The sequence below is a fragment of the Pelodiscus sinensis genome, chromosome 6 (assembly GCF_052426305.1).
Source record: "Pelodiscus sinensis isolate ZL-2025 chromosome 6, ASM5242630v1, whole genome shotgun sequence".
Classification (NCBI taxonomy): domain Eukaryota; kingdom Metazoa; phylum Chordata; order Testudines; family Trionychidae; genus Pelodiscus; species Pelodiscus sinensis.
The window spans coordinates 71,438,810-71,461,035 of NC_143057.1; the positions used below are offsets into that span (position 1 = coordinate 71,438,810).

The 22,226-nt window shown below is 43.8% G+C and overlaps 2 protein-coding genes across 4 annotated transcripts in view; one reads left to right on the top strand and one right to left on the bottom strand.

Moving 5' to 3' along the window:
• Positions 1–20,168, bottom strand: part of LOC102462658 (endoplasmic reticulum aminopeptidase 2-like) — a 45,875-nt gene extending 25,707 nt beyond the window's left edge. The window contains exons 1-5 of one of the 2 annotated variants that reach the window (XM_089779314.1): positions 20,026–20,168; positions 10,003–10,652; positions 6,831–6,969; positions 5,593–5,727; positions 2,487–2,607 (exon numbers count right to left, since the gene is read on the bottom strand). In XM_089779314.1, the coding sequence (XP_089635440.1) occupies positions 2,487–2,607; positions 5,593–5,727; positions 6,831–6,969; positions 10,003–10,499 (892 nt within the window). In that variant the 5' untranslated portion in view covers positions 10,500–10,652; positions 20,026–20,168. Of the gene's footprint in view, positions 1–2,486; positions 2,608–5,592; positions 5,728–6,830; positions 6,970–10,002; positions 10,653–19,921 lie in introns of both variants that reach the window. The other variant, XM_006118685.5, reaches the window with a different exon arrangement.
• ERAP1 (endoplasmic reticulum aminopeptidase 1) overlaps positions 20,140–22,226 on the top strand; it is a 31,002-nt gene continuing 28,915 nt past the window's right edge. The window contains exons 1-2 of one of the 2 annotated variants that reach the window (XM_006118688.5): positions 20,140–20,250; positions 21,494–22,074. In XM_006118688.5, the coding sequence (XP_006118750.3) occupies positions 21,527–22,074 (548 nt within the window). In that variant the 5' untranslated portion in view covers positions 20,140–20,250; positions 21,494–21,526. Of the gene's footprint in view, positions 20,251–20,273; positions 20,935–21,493; positions 22,075–22,226 lie in introns of those variants that run through there. The other variant, XM_006118690.5, reaches the window with a different exon arrangement.

The following is a 22,226-nucleotide window of genomic DNA, read 5'->3' on the forward strand; positions in this document are numbered from 1 at the left end:
CAAATGTCATCAAAGAATAAATGCTGCCAAGAGAAGCAAGACTTACCCAAAGATACTATTCTATAATTCTTAATCTTTCCAAGAGCACGAGAAAAGATTTGGCCACTGCAAAGTAACTACTTCTGTTTTTCATATTTTTTAAATGCATTCCATAATTTTTCTAATATCTTCATCAATAATTTGGCAAAGCAACCTCAAATATCCCCCTAAGGATCCTCATAATTGTATAGCCTTAAGAATTCCATTTCCAATTACTCCCTAAATTTATATCTCTCTGGTTCATATATAAAAATAAATATACAAAAGTTAGGGAAATTATGGAACTAATAGGATGCAGGTTATATATCACTGCTCAAACATTTTACTTCTGCTATATGCTTCTTCTTATTCTTCTGTATGTTTACTTTGCTTCCAAGCTCTTCATGCACAAATCCTACCTTCATATTTTTTAAGCAAACGCTCAAGATGTTATATGCGACATATACACTCCCGTATTCACACCCTAGACATTATTGTAAAAAGTTTTGTACATTTGCCTTATAAGGTACCTTTTGAAAACTCATAAATTGGCAGTTAGTATGGTCCTGGTAAAATATGTGTGGCAGTATTGTATGTGAAGTTATAAGATGCTCCTATATGATGTTATTAACACTTCCCAAGCCTAACAGTACTGCCCAAACACAAGTTAACAAACAGGTCTGTCCTAAGTTAAAGTATGTGTAGTCTGCTTGTTAACTGCTTAAATGCAAGTTAGAGTCATCAAATGCAAAAGACCAAGTTCAAACAGGTGAAAAAAAACACAGCAGGGAGTTTCCTTCCACGGGTACTATCTGGTTCTTAGCTGGAAAAGTTTTTCAACAGAGGAACTGAAACTATAAAAAGGAGAAACAAACACTTCAAGGCCCCTTTCTTTCCCCCTGCTTACCACATGCAGGCTACGTCTATATTGGTATCCCCTTCCGGAAAAGGGATGCTAATGAGACGAGTCGGAATTGCAAATCCGCGGGGGATTTAAATATCCCCCGCGGCATTTGCATTTACATAGCTGCCGCTTTCAAGTAGGAATAAGAAATCCTCCAGAAAAGGGCTTATTTTCCGGAGAATCGCGTCTACACTGGTGCTTTTCTCCGGCTTATCCCCAAGCCGGAAAAAAACGGCAGTCATGTAAATGCAAATGCCGCGGGGGATATTTAAATCCCCCGCGGATTCGCAATTCTGACTCGTCTCATTAGCATCCCTTTTCCAGAAAAGGATGCCAATGTAGACATAGCCCCATTGTACCTGAAGAAACAAAGCAATCAGGTATTGAATTCTGTCAGAAGGGTCCTGACTTACAGAAGTTGGTCAGCAAAGCTGATGAATGTATGTGATGAGAATATTTTCCTTTGATTACAATTTGTTAAGTTAGGCATTAGTAAAGCATTCTACTTTTATTTTTCTTGTGACCATGTCTGTCTTTTATGCCTCATTACTTCTATTCACTTAAACTCTCTCTCTCTTTGTAGCTAATACAGCCGCTCCCCAAGTTACGAACGTGGTCGTAAAGGTGGTCCCCAAGTTACAAACGCGACCCGCGCTTATGAACAGCGCGTTCACATGTAACTCAATGGGGTCCGAGTTATGAACGGATCGAGATACAGCCAAGTGTTTGGTCCGTAACTCGTTCGTAACTCGGAGAGAGGCTGTAAACTTGTTTCATCTGATCCTGTGTTCAAGTTGATGCGTTGAGTAACTCCATTTGGGGCAACAAGTTGCATTCATATTATTGCATTAAAGGAATAATGGATTCCATATTTTCACTGTCTAAGAAAGGACTAAGAAGTATGAGATACAGGTCTCTGGGTAGAAAAAAAAAATCAAGACTTCACAGGTATTGGGGGTTCACCTGTGGCAAACAAAGGCTGGTAATGTTAAGATGTAATAGACTAAGGGCATGTCTACACAGCAACATTATTTCAAAATAACTAGCATTATTTTGAAATAACTTAGTCTGCATCTACACAGCAGGCAGTTATTTCAACATCACGTCAAAATACTTCAAGCTGGAGGACTTCTTATTCTGACTTCTGTAACTCTTTTTGTACGAGAAGTAAAGGAAGTTGGAGGAAGAGTGCACTATTTCAAAATAAATGCTGTGTAGACGCTCCCAATTTTGAAATAAGGTACGCAATTAAAATAGTTCAATTTGCATAGCTTATTTCGCGTTAGGCCCTGCTGTGTAGATGCACATATAGATGTAGATCCCCATACAGACATAACTGGGAGTGACTTACATGCTAGAATCTGTATGTGAGCAGCAAGGCATTGTAAAGGGCATCCCAGTTAGAGGGCAGGAGTCACTCAGCTACTCATTAGTCTGCATTGTATCCTGCTATGTCATATTACAGTATATAAATAAGAAACAATAAATATAATGGGCTCAAGTTTACTATCCATTTACAGCCTCCTATTTTATTGGACATTAGGCATAGTTTTTATCTAATTACCTTGTTTAGGAAGAGGGTAATAGATATCAAAATATTGCTCATAGAATTCCAATATCTTTATGGCAGCTTCCAGTGCATAGTGAGCTTGATTCAATTTCTCTGGAGTAGCATATACTGATACCTGTTGAATAAATACAAGTACATGGCTTAAAGTACAATGGAGCAGTTGTTTGGCTGCTTTTCATTTCCTTTGAATTTTAAGAATGCAAAATGCAGAGTAAGAACTGGGCTGGATAAGCAAAAGGACTAGGGCCGTACGGCAGTCAATGTTTCAATGTATAACTTTTAGCTGCCTAAAAAAAAAAAATCACTAAAACAATGATGCAATGCACAAAGACTGAATCAGGTGCTTAGGTTCTCTGTACAATGGGGACAAATAGGTGTCAAGGAATACTAGTCACAAAACCCAGTATACTAGACAGGGAGCCACTGAAAATAGCCAATGGGAGATGCTGAGGAAAGGGATGTATTCTAAACCCCACCCCTCACAGAGCTAGGCAGCAGGGAAGTAATTAACTATGCTGGTAATCCTCAGCCAGAAGTCTCTCCAGGCATCAGGTGCTTAGCCACTTAAGTCACTCTTATGAGAATGAGTTAGTTACATTCCTTACTTCACAAAAAAAGGAGTCACACAAGGAGATGGTGGTGCTTTCCCATATAACTTTTAGTGCCCAGGTTAGAGCACTCACCTGGGATGTGGGAAGGGCTCTCCCTGCCGTACCCCACTTCACCCTTTCCCCCAGACCTTGTTCCTGCTCTGCCCCATTTTGCATCTTCCCACCCATACTCCACCCTTTCCAATGCCCACTGCACCCTTTCTCCAAAGGCCCCTTCCCTGAATGATGCAACCTAGATGATTACTGGTGGGCCTTGCGGAGGGTGGCAGCAGGGGTCAGGCCACGGCACTCACTATGGCAGCCAGAGGCATGGGAAGTGAAACAACCCAGCAGCCTGCTCTGTTCCACTGCCCATCTCCCAGACAGGTTGCTCCGCTTCACCGCAACAATGGAAAGTGAAATGAACCAGACCCAGCCTGCTGTGCTGTTTTCTCAAGGCCACATCACTCAGGACAGTGGATTGGGCTGGGGCCAGGATGCTCTTCTTCCCACCACTGCAGTGAAGCAGAGCAACCCAGCTGGGAGATGGCAGCAGAATGGAGCAGGCTTTTGCATCTCTTTGCTTGCCATGGTGAGTCCAAGGTAGCCTGACCCCTACTGCCAGCCTCCGGCTCCCCAGGTAATTGCGCAGGCTGCCCAATATCCTGTGGGTTACCCTCCATATGGGGACCATCCTGTCTATAGGATGACTGGGGCAACCATCGCTTCTCCCGCCGTTCCCCCCCCCCCCCCCCCAAAAAAGCATAGTGCCCGGGGTGATTGGTCTTAACAGTCCTATGGACAGGACGGCTGTGGATGTGGGAAACGCAGATTAACTCCCCCAGTCTGCCTGATGACTTGAACAGGGGCCCTCACCCCAGTCAGGTGAGTGCCCAAATCACCTATGGGATATTTGGAGATAGAACTGCCTGAATCTCCCCTTCTGAAGCTTATTCACTTTGGACAGATTTTTAAAAGTCTTTGAGAGAGAGAGAGAGAGAGAGAGAGAGAGAGGAGAGAGAGAATGATTCTGTAGCACGATGGCTAGGGCATCCACCTGTCAGGTGAGAGACCTAAGGTCCAATCCCCCTGCTTCAACTAAGTATATATCCAAAGTAGAACCACTTCAAAAGGAGATACTGACATCTGAATAGTCTGTAGCACAGTGGGTAGAGCACTCTATTGAGAGATGTGGAAGACCCTTGTTCAACTCATCTCTCTCATTGTGCATAGAAGGCAGGCCAGGGAAGAGAACTGAACCCAGGTCTTCCACATGCCAGGAGAGTGCGCTAATCACTGGACTAACAACTATAATGCAGGTGATGATGGCAACAGCATCTCTTCCTCCTGCCAGATTCTGAATGGGACCTACTTGATTGGGTACCACAGCTGAGATGGTTCCTGCCTCACACTGAGGCTTAGGTGGAAGACACACATCCAGATTTTCAGAACAAGACAGCAGAGCACATGCCAAGAGGCAGAAACTTGGGCAACTTTGAGAGAGAACATAGGTAATTTTTACAGAAAAAAATATAGGCGCTGAGTAAGTTTAGGCACCTACAGGATGAGCAGGCAGTGAGCACTGTTTATGTGGATTGCAGTTATGCCTAAAACTGGGACTTAGATGCCTACCACCTTTGTGTATCTGCACCTCTGCCATCTTGCTAGGGCAAGAGGAAAGTTTGTACTTGTCCAGATCCCATGGGTAAAATATGTTGTACTGAGAACACACCAATAAAAACCAACACTCCATACCTTCTTATAAACTTTCTGGATTTTCAGTAGAGGTGCTTGATGAGGTCTATTGGTTATATTGTGGATTTTAGTTGGGAGAAACCCTAGATTTGATTCCTAAAAGTTCATCAAAGGCCACAGTATTATGTAGGCAGCATGCCCAAACTACTGGAAGGAAAAAGTTCCAGAGAGGTAGCTATGTTAGGGTATGTCTACACTACCCCGCTAGTTCGAACTAGCAGGGTAATGTATGCATACCGAACTTGCTAATGAAGCCCGGGATTTGAATTTCCCGGGCTTCATTAGCATAAAGCCGGCGCCGCCATTTTTAAAAGCCGGCTAGTGCGAACCCCGTGCCGCGCGGCTACACGCGGCACGGGGTTCGCACTAGCCGGCTTTTAAAAATGGCGGCGCCGGCTTTATGCTAATGAAGCCCGGGAAATTCAAATCCCGGGCTTCATTAGCAAGTTCGGTATGCATACATTACCCCGCTAGTTCGAACTAGCAGGGTAGTGTAGACATACCCTTAGTCTGTAAATGAAAAAATTTAAAAAGCAATGCATAGTCCTGCAGCACCATAGAGACTAACAAAAAAATGTAGATGGTAAAGTTAGTTGGTTTCCACTGTACATTGTTGGCCCTTTCAACAAAGTAAAGACCATGGTTAACAAGTTCTGAAAGTAAATCCAGTTGTTTAGTGAGTGATCTATGCTGGCCTTGGAGGAAAGGGAAAGGATGGTTTCTCAATTAAATATATATTCACCTTTAAAACCTACCTTAATTCCAGATGAAGTTGTACCACTGACTGACTGGAAATCACTAACTATAAATGCAACCAAGTACGTGCTCATTTTTACACTTTCTGCAAAGTGATCTTCAAACAGATTTGTGTCTAAATGTAGAGTTTTTACCTGGAAAACATGAATTGGGACAGGCTTTAGTATATACAGGCAGTCCCCGGGTTACATGGATCCGACTTACATCGGATCCCTACTTACAAACGCGGTGAGGCAACCCCACACTAGCTGCTTCCCCCCAGCAGACCAGGGAGACGTGAAGCTAGCGTCCCCCCCAGCAGACCAGGGAGACGCGGAACGGCTTTTCTCAGTAGACACCTCAGCTTGAGAATAAAGGACTGAGGGAAGTGAGGTTTGGGAGAATAAAACTGAGCTCTGGAGAAATGTTTGGCTAGAGTTTTCCCTACAATATGTACCAGTTCCGACTTACATACAAATTCAACTTAAGAACAAACCTACAGTCCCTATCTTGTACGAAACCCAGGGACTGCCTGTAGATGCATTTAAATTTTCAATAAAACTGCCAGTGGTTCTTTGTAAATCTGTTTAACATACATTAGTCAAGTTAAGGGGGAGAGAGTAGATTCCCTAGCCACCCTGTAGCTGAAGAATAGAATAAACAGACCAATCGTTAGCTTAGAGATTTTTTTAAGTTTAACATATAACAGAAGAATGTAGGATTTGCTATTCTAAATAATCAAACTATTAGTTCATCAAATCAAAGTATCCTGACTGTGACCTGATATTTAGAGGAAGGCACATAAATGTTTTTGAAATGTTCCTTCCTTCTTTGCTAAATTCCTTCCTGTCCCCCATTATTAATTAATGAGTTTATGCCCTACCGCACATTCAGATTTTAAGGCCATATAGTCTTTACTTCTTGTATAACACAGTCCATGAGATCTGATTACTGTCATTTTGGCATGTGTAATTACAGATGCTGCTAAAGAGATCACAAGATTATGCCTCTAAAGTATCTGCCTCTGACATTCTACAGCAGTGAATTCCTCAGGCTGATGCTGAATGAAGAATTATTTGCTTGAATTAGTTCTATATACTCCCTTATTCTTATATTATGGACACAGCAACTTTTTGCATGATACAATGAAACCACAGGCCCATTTTATATGGTCTCTTATCAACACATGGAGAGCAACCACCAAATAAAGAAAGGAAGAAAACATGTTTATGGATGCAAAGCACTTGAAAAAAATCACCTTTGGCATATTAGATAGTGCAATATGTTGCCCATCCCTCCGAATCTTTATTGTATAATTTGCCTTAAAGGATGGCTCATCAAAACATGGAAATGCCATGCGGGCTGAAGTAGGTTCAAAATGAGTAGAAGCTAACAATCTGAAAGGAAAAGCAAATAGCAGAATTTGATAAAGAAAAATACTTTCCTTGCAAGGTAAATTAATAAACCAAAATTCATTCAACAATGACTTGATAATCTATAAAGAAAATTGCTTGAAGAAAGGAAATCTAAACAGTAAGGTAGCCACAGGGATTTTTCTAAGCACTTAGCTGATTCTATACTTGAAGCACCATGGCGCAAATGCTCAGTGATATTTAGGGACCTAACTACCATTGATTCAAGTATTTTCCTGTCGATTTCAATTAGAGTTAGGCACCTATATATCTTTGAGAATCCTGTCATTTGTTGTAACTGAATCAGAGGAAAAAACTGTATTGTAACCAAGTTCTCTGACCCTGAAAAAAATTCAGGTTCTAGGTTACAATACAGAAACAGAGTGTAACTATGTATCTATGCTGCCTCTGAAGATATTTTTGATTCTTCAGAATATCATGTAATTGGATTACAGAGACTTGGTGGGTGAGGTAATATTTTTATCTCACCAAAAGAAGATGATCTGATAAGACAAGATTTCAAGCTTGTCTCTAACAAAAACTGATCCAATATAAGATATTACCTCATCCACCTAGTTTTCTAATATCCTGGGAGCAAAATGCAACAAACCACAGAATAACACATGAATCTGATTGACAGGGAAGTATTAAAGGAGCGAAGATTCTCTTACTCCTCACCCTTGGAACAATTAGTTAGGAATTATTTATAAACTCAGACAGACATTGCTAACTCTAAGATTCTTACACAATCACATACTGTAGTAGAAAGTGATCCCTCTTATGAAAAGTTTATGAAGATCTTTGCATCCTTATCTGCAAGGACTAAAATTTTCATAAGCATCTAAGTGATTTAAAAGTGTAAGCCCCACTGAGTTTCAATGACTGCTGATTGATATTTCCACTGCTTGAAGTCCACGTCTCCCTAGAATCAAGATTAGAATGTGGAATTGACATCTACACTCCAGATAACATATTCACTGCACAGAACGTAGTATTTTATCCTAAAAGTATATTAACTGAAATTGATATCATAATTAGTTCTTATGGTATCTATTTAAATATAGCTTTAGAATAACTTGTGGTTTGTGTTGTTGCTGTATTTTTTTAACTTTTGCATAAAAATCACCATTAACAAATAATTAATAAATTAATATTAAAGAGTATATTGTTTCTGTTATGAAAATTAGACTTTAAAAAATGCTTTGGAAAAAATCTGTTCCTGTATTGTAATAGAAGACCATTGCTTTAATAGAGAATGGGAGTCATTATATGAAGAGTTTAGTACAGGTAGTCCCCGAGTTACGCGGATCTAACTTACGTCGGATCCGCAGTTACGAACGGGGATTTTCTCGCCCCAGAGGACTCGAGCGGGCCGCCCGCCTCCTCCGGGGCGAGAAAAGCTGCTCCCCGTCTCCCTGGTCTGCTGCGGGAGCCAGCAGACCACGGAGACGCTGAGCAAAGTGGCGCAGGACCCGGGGCCGGACCCGCGGCCGCTTCAGCTGGAAACACCGCGGGTCGGGCCGGGTCCTGCGCGGTGAGGGGGAAATCTCGCTCCCCTGGGGTACAGAGCCCCCAGAAGGGTCCGAGGCCGGAGGTCAAATCAGTGAGGCAGGAGAGAAACCTAGAAGAGAAAACTTTATGATGCATGCATGCAGGCTGTCACTTCCAAGAGTGAAAGCAGCAGCAATGAGAGACAGATTCAGGTATCCTATATACAGAATGCTTAGACAGTTCAGTTGTTGATTGTTCTTCTTTAACATATCAAAGTCTCAGCAGAAGTACTCTGAGACTTCTGTTCACCACAGGAGTGCTAGAAGTAAGTTTTTACAGTACACAAAGCCACATGAGAACTTGAGTGGAGGAGTCTACAAGGCAAACTGTGACAAAGATAACGGTTTACATGACAAATTGTGACAGACCAGGAGTATCCATGAACTTGAGATAGGAGGCATTGTAAGGGTCTTGATTAGAGTTAATTTGATTTCTCTCTGTTACAGGGAGAGAGGTCTGGAAAACTTTTAACCCTTACAGCAGTTTTCTTTTAGAGAGTTTTGATTTCCTGCACAGTCCCCCCTTTAGACACAATTGGAGTTATTTGATTTTTCTCCCACAGCGGCTTTGCTCAGCGTCTCCCTGGTCTGCAGACCAGGGAGACGCTGAGCAAAGCGGCGCAGGACCCGGGCCGGACCCGCGGCGCTGATCTGGAAGCGCCACGGTCCAGCCCGGGTCCTCCGCCGCTTTGCTCCGCGTCTCCCTGGTCTGCTGGGGCGGGACGCAGCTAGTGCCCCCCCCAGCAGACCAGGGAGATGTGGAGCAAAGCCCGGGGCCTGTGGTAGAGCAGGTGGGGCGCTGCCAGTTGGTCCCGCAGCACCGCTCCTTGGCGCTACTGAACCAACCCGGCAGCACCCCAGCTGCTCAGCCCCAGGAGTCCTGATTCAGCCGCTGCTGGTCAGTTTCAGCAGTGGCTGAATCAGGACGCCTGGGGCAGAGCAGCTGGGGTGGTCCAGTTGCGCCGAGGAGCGGCCACGCTACTGGACCAACCCAGCAGCACCCGAGCTGCTCTACCCCAGGCGTCCCCATGTTAGCCGCTGCTGAAACTGACCAGCGGCTGACTACAGGAAGCCCGAGGCAGAGTTGCTCTGCCCCAGGCTTCCTGGAATCAGCTGCTGATCAGTTTCAGCAGCAGCTGACTTGGGGACGCCTGGGGTTCTTAAGTTGAATCTGTATGTAAGTCAGAACTGGTGTCCAGATTCAGTGGCTGAATCTGGATGCCAGTTCCGACTTACATACAGATTCAACTTAAGAACAAACCTACAGTCCCTATCTTGTACGTAACCCGGGGACTGCCTGTATACAACAACAGAAGTACTAATGTATAGCAAACAAAATAAAAGCCTTAGTGAAAAAAGTCAGTATATTATTAAATGATTATAGTATTCCCGCAGTTTACAGTACAAGAGCTTTAAACTCAGACCAATGTAACAATAGGGTACGGAGTCTTTTATATACTTCTCTTACCTTGTTTGACCATCCTTAGTTTTGTAAGTACTTTTATAAAAGCCATAGAAACCATCTGAAAGATTGGCAATATAGTTTATAGAAAGGAAATACTTCTTGTCCACAGTCAGTGGTTCAGTAGATAAAAAGGCAATTTGCTCATGGAATGGGTATTCCAAAACTTGTAACTGTTTTAAATCTGCTTGGGTTTTTCCAGTTTCCTCCTCAATAGCTGCACTGGTGATTTCCATATGTTTGCTATGTAAGACTATGGCACTAGTTTCATGTACCACAGTGACTTCAATCTTCACAGATCCCATGAATGTTAATGAAGTCAGATTTGGGTGAATTAGAAGGTCATAATGGACTGGAAGAATCCAACTAGGGAGCCTTAAATTATTCCATGGAAATAACTGTCCATTTGTTGCTATAGAGAAAGATGTGTTTTCATTGCTTCTTTCTCCACTGAGAGCATAATTAATTCCAACAAAGTTCAAAGTATATAATAACAATAGCATTGTCACTGAAATGTTGCAATTGTTTATAGAATTTGGTATTTTAGCTACTTCAACATTTTATTCTAGCAATCAAAAAAGAAAAAAAAACCCAAAAAAAAAAAAAAAAACCCCACGCGTCTTCTCTTTAGTGGAGAATTTCTTGATTGCTTTACCCTGAAAGGAAGAAAAGGACCAATATGAGCACTCTATATATGTACAACTAAGTTATTTGAGGAAGAACCTGACATTTTAGAAATATGTTAACAATGTTTTACCAATTAGTAGGGACCCAATCGTGCAATCCAGACCCAATCGTACAATCCAGTCATGCTAATGTAAGGGTATGCCTGCATGTGTCTGATTGCAGGATCCAGACTTACGTTTTTAAATATTGTGTTCATGTTTGGATGAAGGCATCATTAAGAGCTGATGGTCAACAACTGAAATACTCAGAAGTGCGTGCAACTACATGTATAGTTATCACAGCTGTGTGAGATGGCCAGGTATTTGGGCTGATTGTGGATTGAAATGAATAGCAGGCCATTTTGTAAGTTTAAAAATCTGATTGCAATCACAGTAGTGTATACATTCAAGTTTAAAAAAAAACAGCTTTTATTATGAATGAATGTTTTGTTCACCAGATAGTGGAAAAACCCAATAATTCTTTAAAAGTCCGTTGAGTCTTCCCTGCTTTGTTTTTGCTTCTGTATTTAGCACTGCCTTATCTGCATTTAAACAGTGCAAGATTAAAATAAGAAATGTTAGATTCCTCCAGTTGTGAACTTGCATGCAGAAAAAATTTAGCGCCCCCTTATCAGCCATGAAAATGAAGTGGTAGTAAGCAGCTTTGAAAAACAAAGTAGCACCCTTCAAAGGAACCCAAATTCAGCATAAGAGGAGAGGACAGAGCCACAGAAACTGTGTATTTCAGCAGTACCAGAGAGCCAAATGTCAGAGATTAGGAACCCTGCAAATGATGCTGTGATGTCCTAGCTTGAGTGCAGACTTGGTTTTTTTTTTTTTTTTTTTTTTGGTGGGGGGGGAACGGGGAGAAGAGGGCCTGAATGAATATCAGTCACCTTCAAAAGAAATTTTAAGAGCTCTGCAACATGCCTCCAACTAACAGCTCTGATATTTATATAATTAAAAATACCAGATACATAGATTAGATAAACCCAAAGGCTCAAAATTGCAAAATTACTCTTAGAAGCACAAATTGTACTTAAAATGTCAAGAGGACAAAATGCCAACCTCTTGCAGATATTTAATGAGAGTCAGTGGCGCACAAATTCAGTTAAATGCTGTTTTACAAATCATCAGGGCCCAATTTTTAAACCTAAGTATCTGGCTGCTTTATTTCCCAAAATGATAAAACTCTTGGAATTACAGTCTGTACTTTTGCTTGCAACAATTTTGATGTGAAGCTGAGGGAATAAATATCTCTCCGTTTTGCATGTTTTTCACAGCTCCAACTCACATTTTAAATTAATTCATTTAAGATATAGTTACAAGTTAGCATCAGGAACAAACAAAACTACAGTAATTCTCTAGATTTAATGGTGATGGAAAATCTCAACTTGTCTATATCAGGGAATAAAGAACTGTATGCACCCCAAACACTGTTAGATGGCTCTAAGGTCTTTGTCTTGAATTCCTCCCCCACACTGACCCCAGTTCAGAGGTCCAAGGCTCTGCATTCTCTAGATGCTCATGTTTAAAGTTATCCTTAATCTGTTGTGCCTTGCTGAACCAAGGCCTAGTCTTTTTAAGCATTGAACAGGCCTTCTGCCAGTCCTCTGCACAGGGTGAATTTCACCCTCAATATTTAATGTTTTAACCTTTCTTAACCCAGTAACACAGGCTTAGGATATCATAAAATGCAGTGGTTGGCTTTTTTGAAAAAACAGAAGAGATAAAATACAGAAAATAAATAAAAACAAGCAAACACGTGCTACAGTACGTTACCGTCTTGTCTCTTTCTTTAATTGTACAGAAAGCAGAACTCTTTTATTTTCAGTTTCTTTTCAGTTAGTTTGTCACCACCTACTCGTTAAGCCAAAAGAAGTAGGAAAACAGCCACCTCTTGTGGCTGCTAGTTGAAAGATTTTTAGTTTCAGAAACAACTTTGTATTTTGTTTCCGCATTTGTCTGAAGAAGTGGGTTGTACCCATGAAAGTGCATGATATCATCTACATGTTTTTGTTAGTCTTTAATGCACTGCTAGACCATTCATCGTTTTTTAAGTTTTTCCAGTTACAGACTAACTCAGCTATCCCTCTGAAGCTTTTGTATTTTGATATACTGCAAGCTGTTGTCCTATGTGTAATGTTATTTGTGAAACTGAATTTGCATGCCTGTGCTTTTTCTTCTGTAGCTATCCCTTAAGAAATTGAAATTGTAGTAAACTGCTTGTAGGGCATTACAAGTAAAGATGTGTAATGAGGGCTGACATTTGAAGAAGCTTTAAAAATATAAAAGAAATAGGATTTAGACCAGGCCTCGGCAAAATACGGGCCCGTCAGCCAGATTCAGCCCGCCAGGATCTAGCCTGAGGAGGCAATGGGGAGCCCCAGACAGGCTCCCCTGCTTCCCCACAGCCCCGCACACAGCTCAGAAACACAACTGCGGGGCACTTTCTCTTTATGATTCCAGGAGAGGGGGGAAGATTCAGACACTGCTCCCGCCCCCAGCACAATCCTATTGGCCGATTTCTGGACTGACACTGGGCCAATGGGAACTGCCTGTTTGAACAACAGGCAGCCACAAAGCACAACCTTCCTGCGCACTCACTCAAGTACATGGCTGAGCAAGCAGAAACATTTTAAACTCTGCAAGTAGGTTGGTAAGTTTCCAGGTGAGACCTGCCTCTGGCACCTCAGCCCCTCCATTCCCCAACCCTCAGCCCCTCCAGTCCCTCACTCCTGCCCTGCTATTCCACATGCACCTATACCCCCTCACATATCTGGCACCCCAATCTCCTGTCCGAGATCATAATCCCCTCTTACCTTAGGTCACATCCCAAAATCCTGCACCCCAGTTCCCTGCCCTAGGTCACACTACATCCTTCACCCAAACTCTCTCCCAGACTCCATTTTCCCTCCTGCATCCCAATCTTTTACTCCCTTCTGCACCCAACCTCCATCCCAGACCCTGAATCTCCTCCATTAACAGCATGGAAGAGTGCAGCCTTCGACCACTTTCCAAAATCTTGGGAGTAGCCCCCCATCAAAAATTATTGCCCAACCATGACTTAGACATTTACCACAAACCCATCTCAAGGTCTTTTAGTCTTGGATTTTTAACATAAAAATCAACAGAACATATTTTAAACTGGTGTGAACTGTCAAAAATCCACCTAGGTCAAAGTTCTGAGGATCTGTTCCACTGGATTTTCTCCAAAAAGACAAGACACTGTCTTAATCATGAGCTGTTTTCCCTATTTCCGCATTGTCAAATAAACAGTTCTTTGAGATCATAACATGTTCATTAATTGTGCAGATGAGAAATACTGATATTTAGTTCAGTGTTTTTCATAAACAGTACACACTTGTTAGAAAAATAAAACCACTATGGGATGAAAAACACTTCTCCATTATTGACAAAACACCAAAAACACAAAAAACAAAAAAACCCACACAACCTAAACTGAATGCTATCCTCCACCCTATCTTTCCAAACTTTTCTACTCCTCCTGTGTGTGCTATTCACACAGTAATTAGCAACACTCAGTAGGGCAATTCTACACAGGATCACAGAACTATATTTATCTCTTTTGTTAACACTGGGAAATGATTCCTAATGAGTGTTTATCAGCAGCTGATATTGACAGGAAAAGGTCCCAAGCCCAGGATTGTGATACTACTCATACTGTGTAGGTATCACTGGAACTATATAAATGCTATTATCCCCAATAATCACAGCAAAAACTAGACTTGGCCATCAAATTTCAGTAATGAGGTCAAACCTTTCATAATTATATATTGCAGGTATTTCCACTTGATACTATGGCCCATGTAACTGCCTCTTGGAGAGAAGCAGACATTTTAATACAAAATTCAATAACCCAAACTATTTCAAATCCTTCTGCCTACCATCAGTATTTCAGGGTTAACAAAGAAATGAGACAGCAATGAAATGACAGCATAACTTATTGCCATTTTAAGAGTTTAGTATCCACATAAAGGAATGCTTGGCCCATACCAGACAAAAAATTAAAAATTGGCAACATGGCTATTGGCTTACCTACTTTTTAGCCACTACTTGCAACTTTCATAAGGCAATCTAAATTTGGAGTAATCAAGCACACTAGAGAATTACTGACCATCACTATATATTTCGAGTAGTTACAACATTAGCCATAAGAGATTAAGGTTTTGCAGTTTTTGAACTGATACCTACTTATCTTCCAAATGGTGAGTGACACTCAAGGAGACCTACAGAGTCAGAGTTTCAGGGGACCATTCGTTTTATGACTCCCAGTTATCAGAGGCATAGCGAGAGTGTTATGCGCCTCGGGACAAAAGCAAAATTTGCACCCCCACCCAACTGCCGCCACCACATGGTGGGGCTCCGAACTGGGCGCATGGCTGAGCCAGACCCTGAGAGGAGGGATAGAGCTTGTACCGTGTCTTTCCCTGCCCCATCCAGTTTGGGGCCAGGCCCCCGCATGCACTAACCAGCCAGCAGAGATGGAGGAGGATGGGGCTGGGGCAGAGAGGAGGTTCGAGCCAGCGGCCGTGGGTGGAGAAGAAGCAGGCGAGCCGAGGGATGACAGGGGGAATGGAGGGAGACTAAATTGGTGCCCACCTAGCATGACTCCCGGGAGCAACTGCCCCTCCACCCCCCTCCTTGGTACACTCTTGCCAATTATGCAAATGACTATTTAAATCTTTTTTTTTTCTCCAACAGGTGAAAAAACAAAAGTTACAGAAGAATTAAATTGATGAAGAACAAGTCAATATCCATTCACTGGCTGGATACTCTTGTGCAATGGTTTGCAAGACGAGAAAGCAGTGCTGTGCACCATACTGCCATCCATGCACTGATCTACTGTAATTTGAAGATGTTTCACTTCATGAACTCCAACTTCCCAGCTAGTTCATAAATACTACTGTATTCAGATTCTGGCATTTGTCTAGAAAAGTTCAATCAGTGTTCTCTGAAGAAGTGGCTTGTGCCCATAAAAGCTCATACTATCTACATTTTTATTATTCTCTAAGGTGCTGCAGGACCATTTCTTTTAAGGTTGCCTCAGTATAGTACTACATAGAAGCACAGTTATCCAGAGAAGTCAATTCATACAATTCCCTCTCAGCCTGGTCATAGAATACTTTTGTAACAGGGCCAGCTACTACCCTCATGAAACTCTCTTGTGCCATTCTCCTTCTCCACCCCCAGCTCCTTCAACAAATAGACTTCCCAGTCTTTCAGCTACAGCCCTTCTGAGGAACATCTGCATTTTTATTAAATTAACAATGATCTCAAACAGAAAAACAATAAATCACCCAAGCTTAAGCAAGCTAGACATAGCCCTGTCCTCCTGAGAAACCATCCCTTCCTTAGAAATGCTGTGAAAGACTCTTTCCCTTCAGTTCTCTCACTTTAAGAAACCTACTACTATGGGCAGGTTAATGCCTGCCCACCTCCCAGACCCCAATAGGAGCACTCTTTTGCAATCCTCTGCCTGACCCTGTTACACAGTGTTTACTCTGCTCCCCCTGCACCTGTCTCTTCTCCAGGAGGGGTGTACGTAGGTGGAGCTGCTGTGGCAGGCAGGTTGGTGGTCTTGACTGCCTCCATTCTGGGCCAGGCCTTCTCTTTCCTGCTGTTTGCAGACAGATTCCTCCCCCTCACCTCAGCTAGCTATTGTGGCTGCTGGATCTGAGGGCGAGTGGGGGCTTCTGTAGCCCTGCCCCTGGGCGGGATGGGGGAGGAGAACCCCCTTTTCCATCTTCTTGGGGGGGTCTATCTAGCCCCTTCCTTCATTGCTGCAGGGCCAGACCTTTACCTCTACTGCTTGCTGCTGCTCCCTCTGGGACAGAGGAGGTAAGGGGGCTGCTTTAGAGATGCTCCTGGGTTTTTTCCCCCCTTCTTCTCCACAGTTTGTTGTGTGTGTGTGTACGGGGAGTTTGCAAGGGACCCTCCTTTCATCTGGGTTCCAAGGTGGTGGCTGGTGCAGCTCTTGTGGGGTGCTCGGGGATAGGAGGTGATTCACCTCCTCCTGGTTCCCCCACCTCTGCATTTCTGCTGCTGTACCAACACTGCTGCTCCCTCCCCAGCCTCAGTTGCTGCAGGGGCCTTTTCCTATTCTTGTCCCTACTGCTTGCCTCCCCTGTCCCGCCCTCCTTTTACTCTGATGGGTCTTGCAGCAGGTGCTATCGGTCTGCCACTTAGGTGCCTGTGGGCACACTGGTTCCTCCCCCCCCCCCCAAGCAGGGTCTAGTTATCCCTGCCCTACGTTTCTTGAACTCACTACCTGCTCTTCCTCACTACCTGCCTTCCCTCTTCACTGCTTCCCCAACCTCTTATGCTCATATGCCCCTTTTCTTTGCTTGGTGCCTGCGTCTCCCCTTTTTTTCTTAGTTACCCCCCCTACACACACACACACACTGTTTCACTTTCCCCATGTTCTTTAAATAATTTACCCCCTCATCTTCCAGTGGAGGGAGTCTTACCATCTTGTGCTGGGAGCTGTACCCCTTCCTCCTATCTGTAGTGTCACTCTCCCACCCCTCTTTCCAGCCTAGTTGAGGGGGAGGGGTGAACTTCTTCTTCCCCTATCTTTGCTCCCTCTTTTGGCACTATTGTCCTCTCCAATTTATTGTTCCTGTCCTTCCCTATCCACCCATGAGAATAATAATAATAAAAAGAAACCCACTAGTGGCTGCAACTTCCTGATGAATATTACTCAGGAGCACCTGAATCAATCCAGATGTGGCTCATCCTGTCACCAGGTCTGGTTTAGCCCAAGACTCTCCAATCACAGACAAGCCATCTTGTTACAATTCTGAACACTCCAAAGGAATGAATGATTGTTTGAGTTACTGCTGTCATCAACAAAATTAAGTTCATAACACTACCACTAAGTGGGGTTTACTTACCACTTATTCCTGCTAAGATTAGGCTTCCCAGTTGTAGTTTTAATACACAATATACCAGGCCTGCACAACTCGGAAAGCAGCGAGGGCCATATTACTCCAAAGAAAACAGCTGTGGGCTGCAAGTAGGGTTGCCAGATGCTCTCCCAAAAAATACCGAACACGCAGACTAAACATTTTTGTTGAGCAAAATAAAAAAAAAGCGTGTCAAGATTTTGTTGAATAAATTCACACACAAGGGAAAGACTCACAGTCACACACAAAGAGAAGAAATAACTCTGATACAAGTTATAATATCGACGGGGCGTAGATTTTACCAGCTGGCGAACTGTGACAGGGCGGGGCCACCCCACAGCAGCAAGGACAACCCGCCCCACACTCCAACAGCGCTGACCCCTGTGCTGCCTGGAGAGCACGGCATTCTGACAAGCAGCCGCCCAGCCGAGCGGCGTGCAAGGGGGCCGAGTCCTGGGACAGAAACCGGAAATGGGGTTGGGGCTGCACGCAGGCATAGGGCGGGGCCAGAGTGTGCATGCGTCCCTGATGTCAGGGGGAGAGGCGCCGGCACAAGGGAGCGCTGCATTCAAAAGGGGAGTAGAGGAGAGCAGAAGAGAGAAGCGAGGCAGAGGAGAGCAAAAGTTATTTCCGAAAGTCATCGCGGGCCGCACAGTGTGCCCCTTTGGGCCACATGCGGCCCTTGGGCAGTATGTTGTGCAGGCCTGTGATATACTACCACAGCCAATAGATGTTTGACCAATTTACCACAAAAGCTTTAATCATAAATAATAAGGCCACTCTCCTAATCTACTTTCCCACCCCTTTAAGAAAAATTTAATGTTTTTCTTAAAGCATCTAATAAGTGGTAATTAAGTCAGCATAATACAAAAAGTTTGCTGTTTGACTCCATCAAAAGAGAAAAGGGAAAATTAAGGTTGTCTACCTAAGGAAGTTTTCCTGATTTAACTAATTTGATTTAGAAGTAGATTTAACTAAATCAGTGCAACTCTCTGCTGTGGATACTTACTTGAGTTTTGGAATGCCTTAGAATTAGTTCCTTGCTTTTTATGCTAATTTGATAATACATTTTAAAGTTAACCCTAAAAACTTAAAAGTGTCCACTCACATGGGTTGCATCTACTTAAATAAACCTGTCCCAAAGTAAACTTCCTCATACAGAGTAGAGTGCAGAGGCTCCCCAAGCTGTAAAGAAATAACAGACTTTCATGTTGGGCATTGTTAGAATCATTATCCTTGATCTGTCAGAAGCAGAGTGCTAGATTAGGCCATCAGAGCCGTGTCAGAGACAGTAAATACTTACAGTGTCCCAAGAGGTACACAGGAAGAAATTTTGAAATGGGGTTGTGGTGGAAGTAAGTGAGTGCATCCCTGGTGTGTAGCTGTGGCAAGAATTGACTGAGCTGCAGCAAAAGCCACCAGGGAGCTATTTAAAAAGCTGGCAGGGACCCGGGTTGCAACATGACAATACCTGTAAGAAATCTGAATTCCTTTCACCCCTGATCAGGGGACTTATTTAGATTACAATTGTTTATCAAGTTTTAACATGCATTAACTAACAGGACTATAAACTATAGTAAAAACACAAGTGTTTTGTTCCTAGTCATATTTCAGTTACAATCCCTCACTTGTTACAACTTGCTGTGCAGTTAATGAAAGGAAGTTACTTCGTCCCCTAATGCTTAGCCAGCTCTGCGCTGATGCTGGCCATTTGCTCATGAAAGAAAGGAGAATTAGGTCCCTACTGTGATCTTGCCACTGCTCCCAGAGATGCACTAGGATCAGGGCGGGGATGTGAGGGCACCCGGAACAGAACCTGGGGGCGGGAAAGGCCCAAAGCTCCCAGAGATGGAATCTAGGCAGCTGGGGGTAAGGATATGGGGCAATGTATCCCACAATGAACAAAATGGATGCAGAAAATCATATACTATCTCAGCTCTCTAGGGGTTACACTTTTGAAACCCTTAAGCAGCTGAACTAATGGTGGAACCAAATGATAAATGCTGCATGTTATTATAACTATTACCGCTTCCTAATAGTTTCTTAGTTTTACAAAACCAAAATTATTTCTTAGTGTTACAGAACAGTGATCCTTACCCCTCCCCCCAGGAACTGAGGTGCCCTTTCTACTCTAGGACGGTAGGTCATTCATTTAAATGTATTAGCGACCAGTTTTTAAAATAACGTTGCAACTAGCCACGACAGGGCCAGTCGATTCAGGGTGTGGTTAACTGTAGGCTCCTATCCAAGGGTTCGGGTAACCCTGATCCTAGTGCAAACAATCCCCTGGCCAGGGCCTGCTATAGATGCCGGTCAGCTTTCGACTCTCACGCGTTCAAAGCCGCGGGTGCCCAACAGCGGACTCCTGCTTTCGCTTGGGGGAGGCTTCTGCGGTGCCCTGGGCATCCCCGACCCGCCCGGGCTGCTGCACGCACCGGCCTCTCCGTGCGGCTGTCTCTCCGTGCCACAGGACAAATGCTGCGACAGGGCGCCCAGGCCTCCACGCTGGGGCCACTCACGGAGGGCGGGGACGGGAGGGCGCCCGGAACAGACCCTGGGGGCGGGAAAGGCCCGAGGCCGCTTTCGCTTTCAGTCTCTAAGGCGCGGAAGCAGCAGGCGGCGGCTCCTGCATCCATCCAGCCGGGCCGGGCCCGCAGCAGGTACCGGTGCCGCTCAGGCAACCTCGGCCTTCGCGGAGCGGGCGGCTCAGGGCCGGGCTCCCGGGGCGGGGAGACACGAGGCCCGGCCCCCTGGCGGCAGCGGGACGGGGGCTGAGCCATAGTTCAGCCCAAACTTAGGGGCAGCCGGGCAGCGTTGCGTAGCGGGGGTCGCGCGGCCCCGCCCGCACCAGGGAGCGCCCCTCGCCCGCGACCCGCCCAGTGCTGCCCCCGCTCCCAGGCGCCGCGCCGCGTCCCCCGGCCTCCCACCGCCGCCTGAGCGCCCCAATGGCTCCCCCAGGCCGCGCCGCGCCCCAGCGCGCTCACCTGAGCGCCGCCAGCAGCACCTGCTTCCCAGCACGGCACCCACTGCGGATTTTACAGCCCATATCCCACACAACATTGGTTTGGCACCGTGCCCTGAACATAAGCGGTGTGGATTGCAGACTCGTGTCATGAATGGACTTTTCACAAGTAGATGGTAGCAGGAGCTTTCGTGGGTACAATCTGCAAGCTCATGATGCCGTCTACATGTTAGTTTTTTAGGTGCTGCTAGACCATTCACTGTTTTTTAAGTTTTTCCAGTTACAGACTAACTCTGCTACCACTCTGAAGCATCTCACAAGTATTCCTGCAGGAGATTAATATTTTTCATACACAGTTTAAGGGTCCAGAAGGAATTGCTTGGTAGGAGTCTGCAAAATTATCCCGTCACTGATCCCTTTTTCTATCCAGGGCCTGACAATATCTTCATCCCCTTCTTTTGCCCCTTTCAGAGGCCAGGTGCCAGGGATAAGAATTGTATTTTCTGTTGTTGCTTTTGGTTCATGTATAATGTTTTGTAGTTTTATGTATTCTCTCCCAGTAAATACCATTGCAATTAAAACTTGTTCCTATTTATTTATAAACAAAGACATGAGTGGTTTTAAAGATCTTCAAGGTCAGTGACAGCCTGAAAGATTTGCCTCCAAAGACATTTTAATTTAAGAGGAATTGAAGAATTGTGACACCAGGCAAAGGAAATAGACACATATGGTTACAGAAGGTGAAGATAAATTAGCCCTGATCGTACTGTTGGACCCAGGTCAGAAATCATTCGGGCTCCACACAGGTCAAGGGTCTGCCCATGTAGATTTAAGCATGAGGGTTTTCTAGATATTAGGCAGCAGTCATTGATGGTGTCCATAACGTTTACCACAATTAACAATTTTCAATACTAACTGTGTTTTACAAATATTTCTTTTAGATTATCGTATGTGGAAATCAACATAAGTCAAGAATGCCAGCCTCATTCTTTACTCTGCCAGTTGCAGATAAATCCTCTTTCATGATGATAATGATGATGATAGGTGTTTTAAATGTTGCAGTTTCTGTGAATAATAACCAAAATAGCGAAAATAGGGCGACAGTTGATGTAGTGTCTGGAAGTGGAAGCAAACAGTTTCCTTGGGATAAAATAAGGCTTCCATCACATGTCATCCCAGTGCATTACGATCTTCTCCTCCATCCAAATCTTACCACTTTGACATTTACTGGATTTACCAGAATAGAGATTACAGTATACCAACAAACTAGTTCAGTAATTTTGCACAGCAAGAATTTGCAAATTATCAGGGCTACCATTCAAAAGAGAGTGGGAAATAGTCACACTGAAAAAGAAGTGAGAGTTTTGGAATACCCACCATTTGAGCAGATTGCCCTCCTGACAGCTGAACCACTGCATGTTGGACAAAACTACACTGTTAGCATTGAATATGCTGCAAATCTGTCAGAGAGTTTCCATGGTTTTTATAAAAGCACCTATAGAACCCAGGAAGGAGAAGTGAGGTAAACCTCTTTTCAGTTAACTTTAGTTACTGAAGTATGGACTATACTTGACTGTTTAGAATGATGTTATAGTGCTAAATTGCTGCTTTTAGATTTTATTCAGATTTTCTATTTTTTCCTTTAGAGACTCTGCTTTCTTCACTGAAACTCAT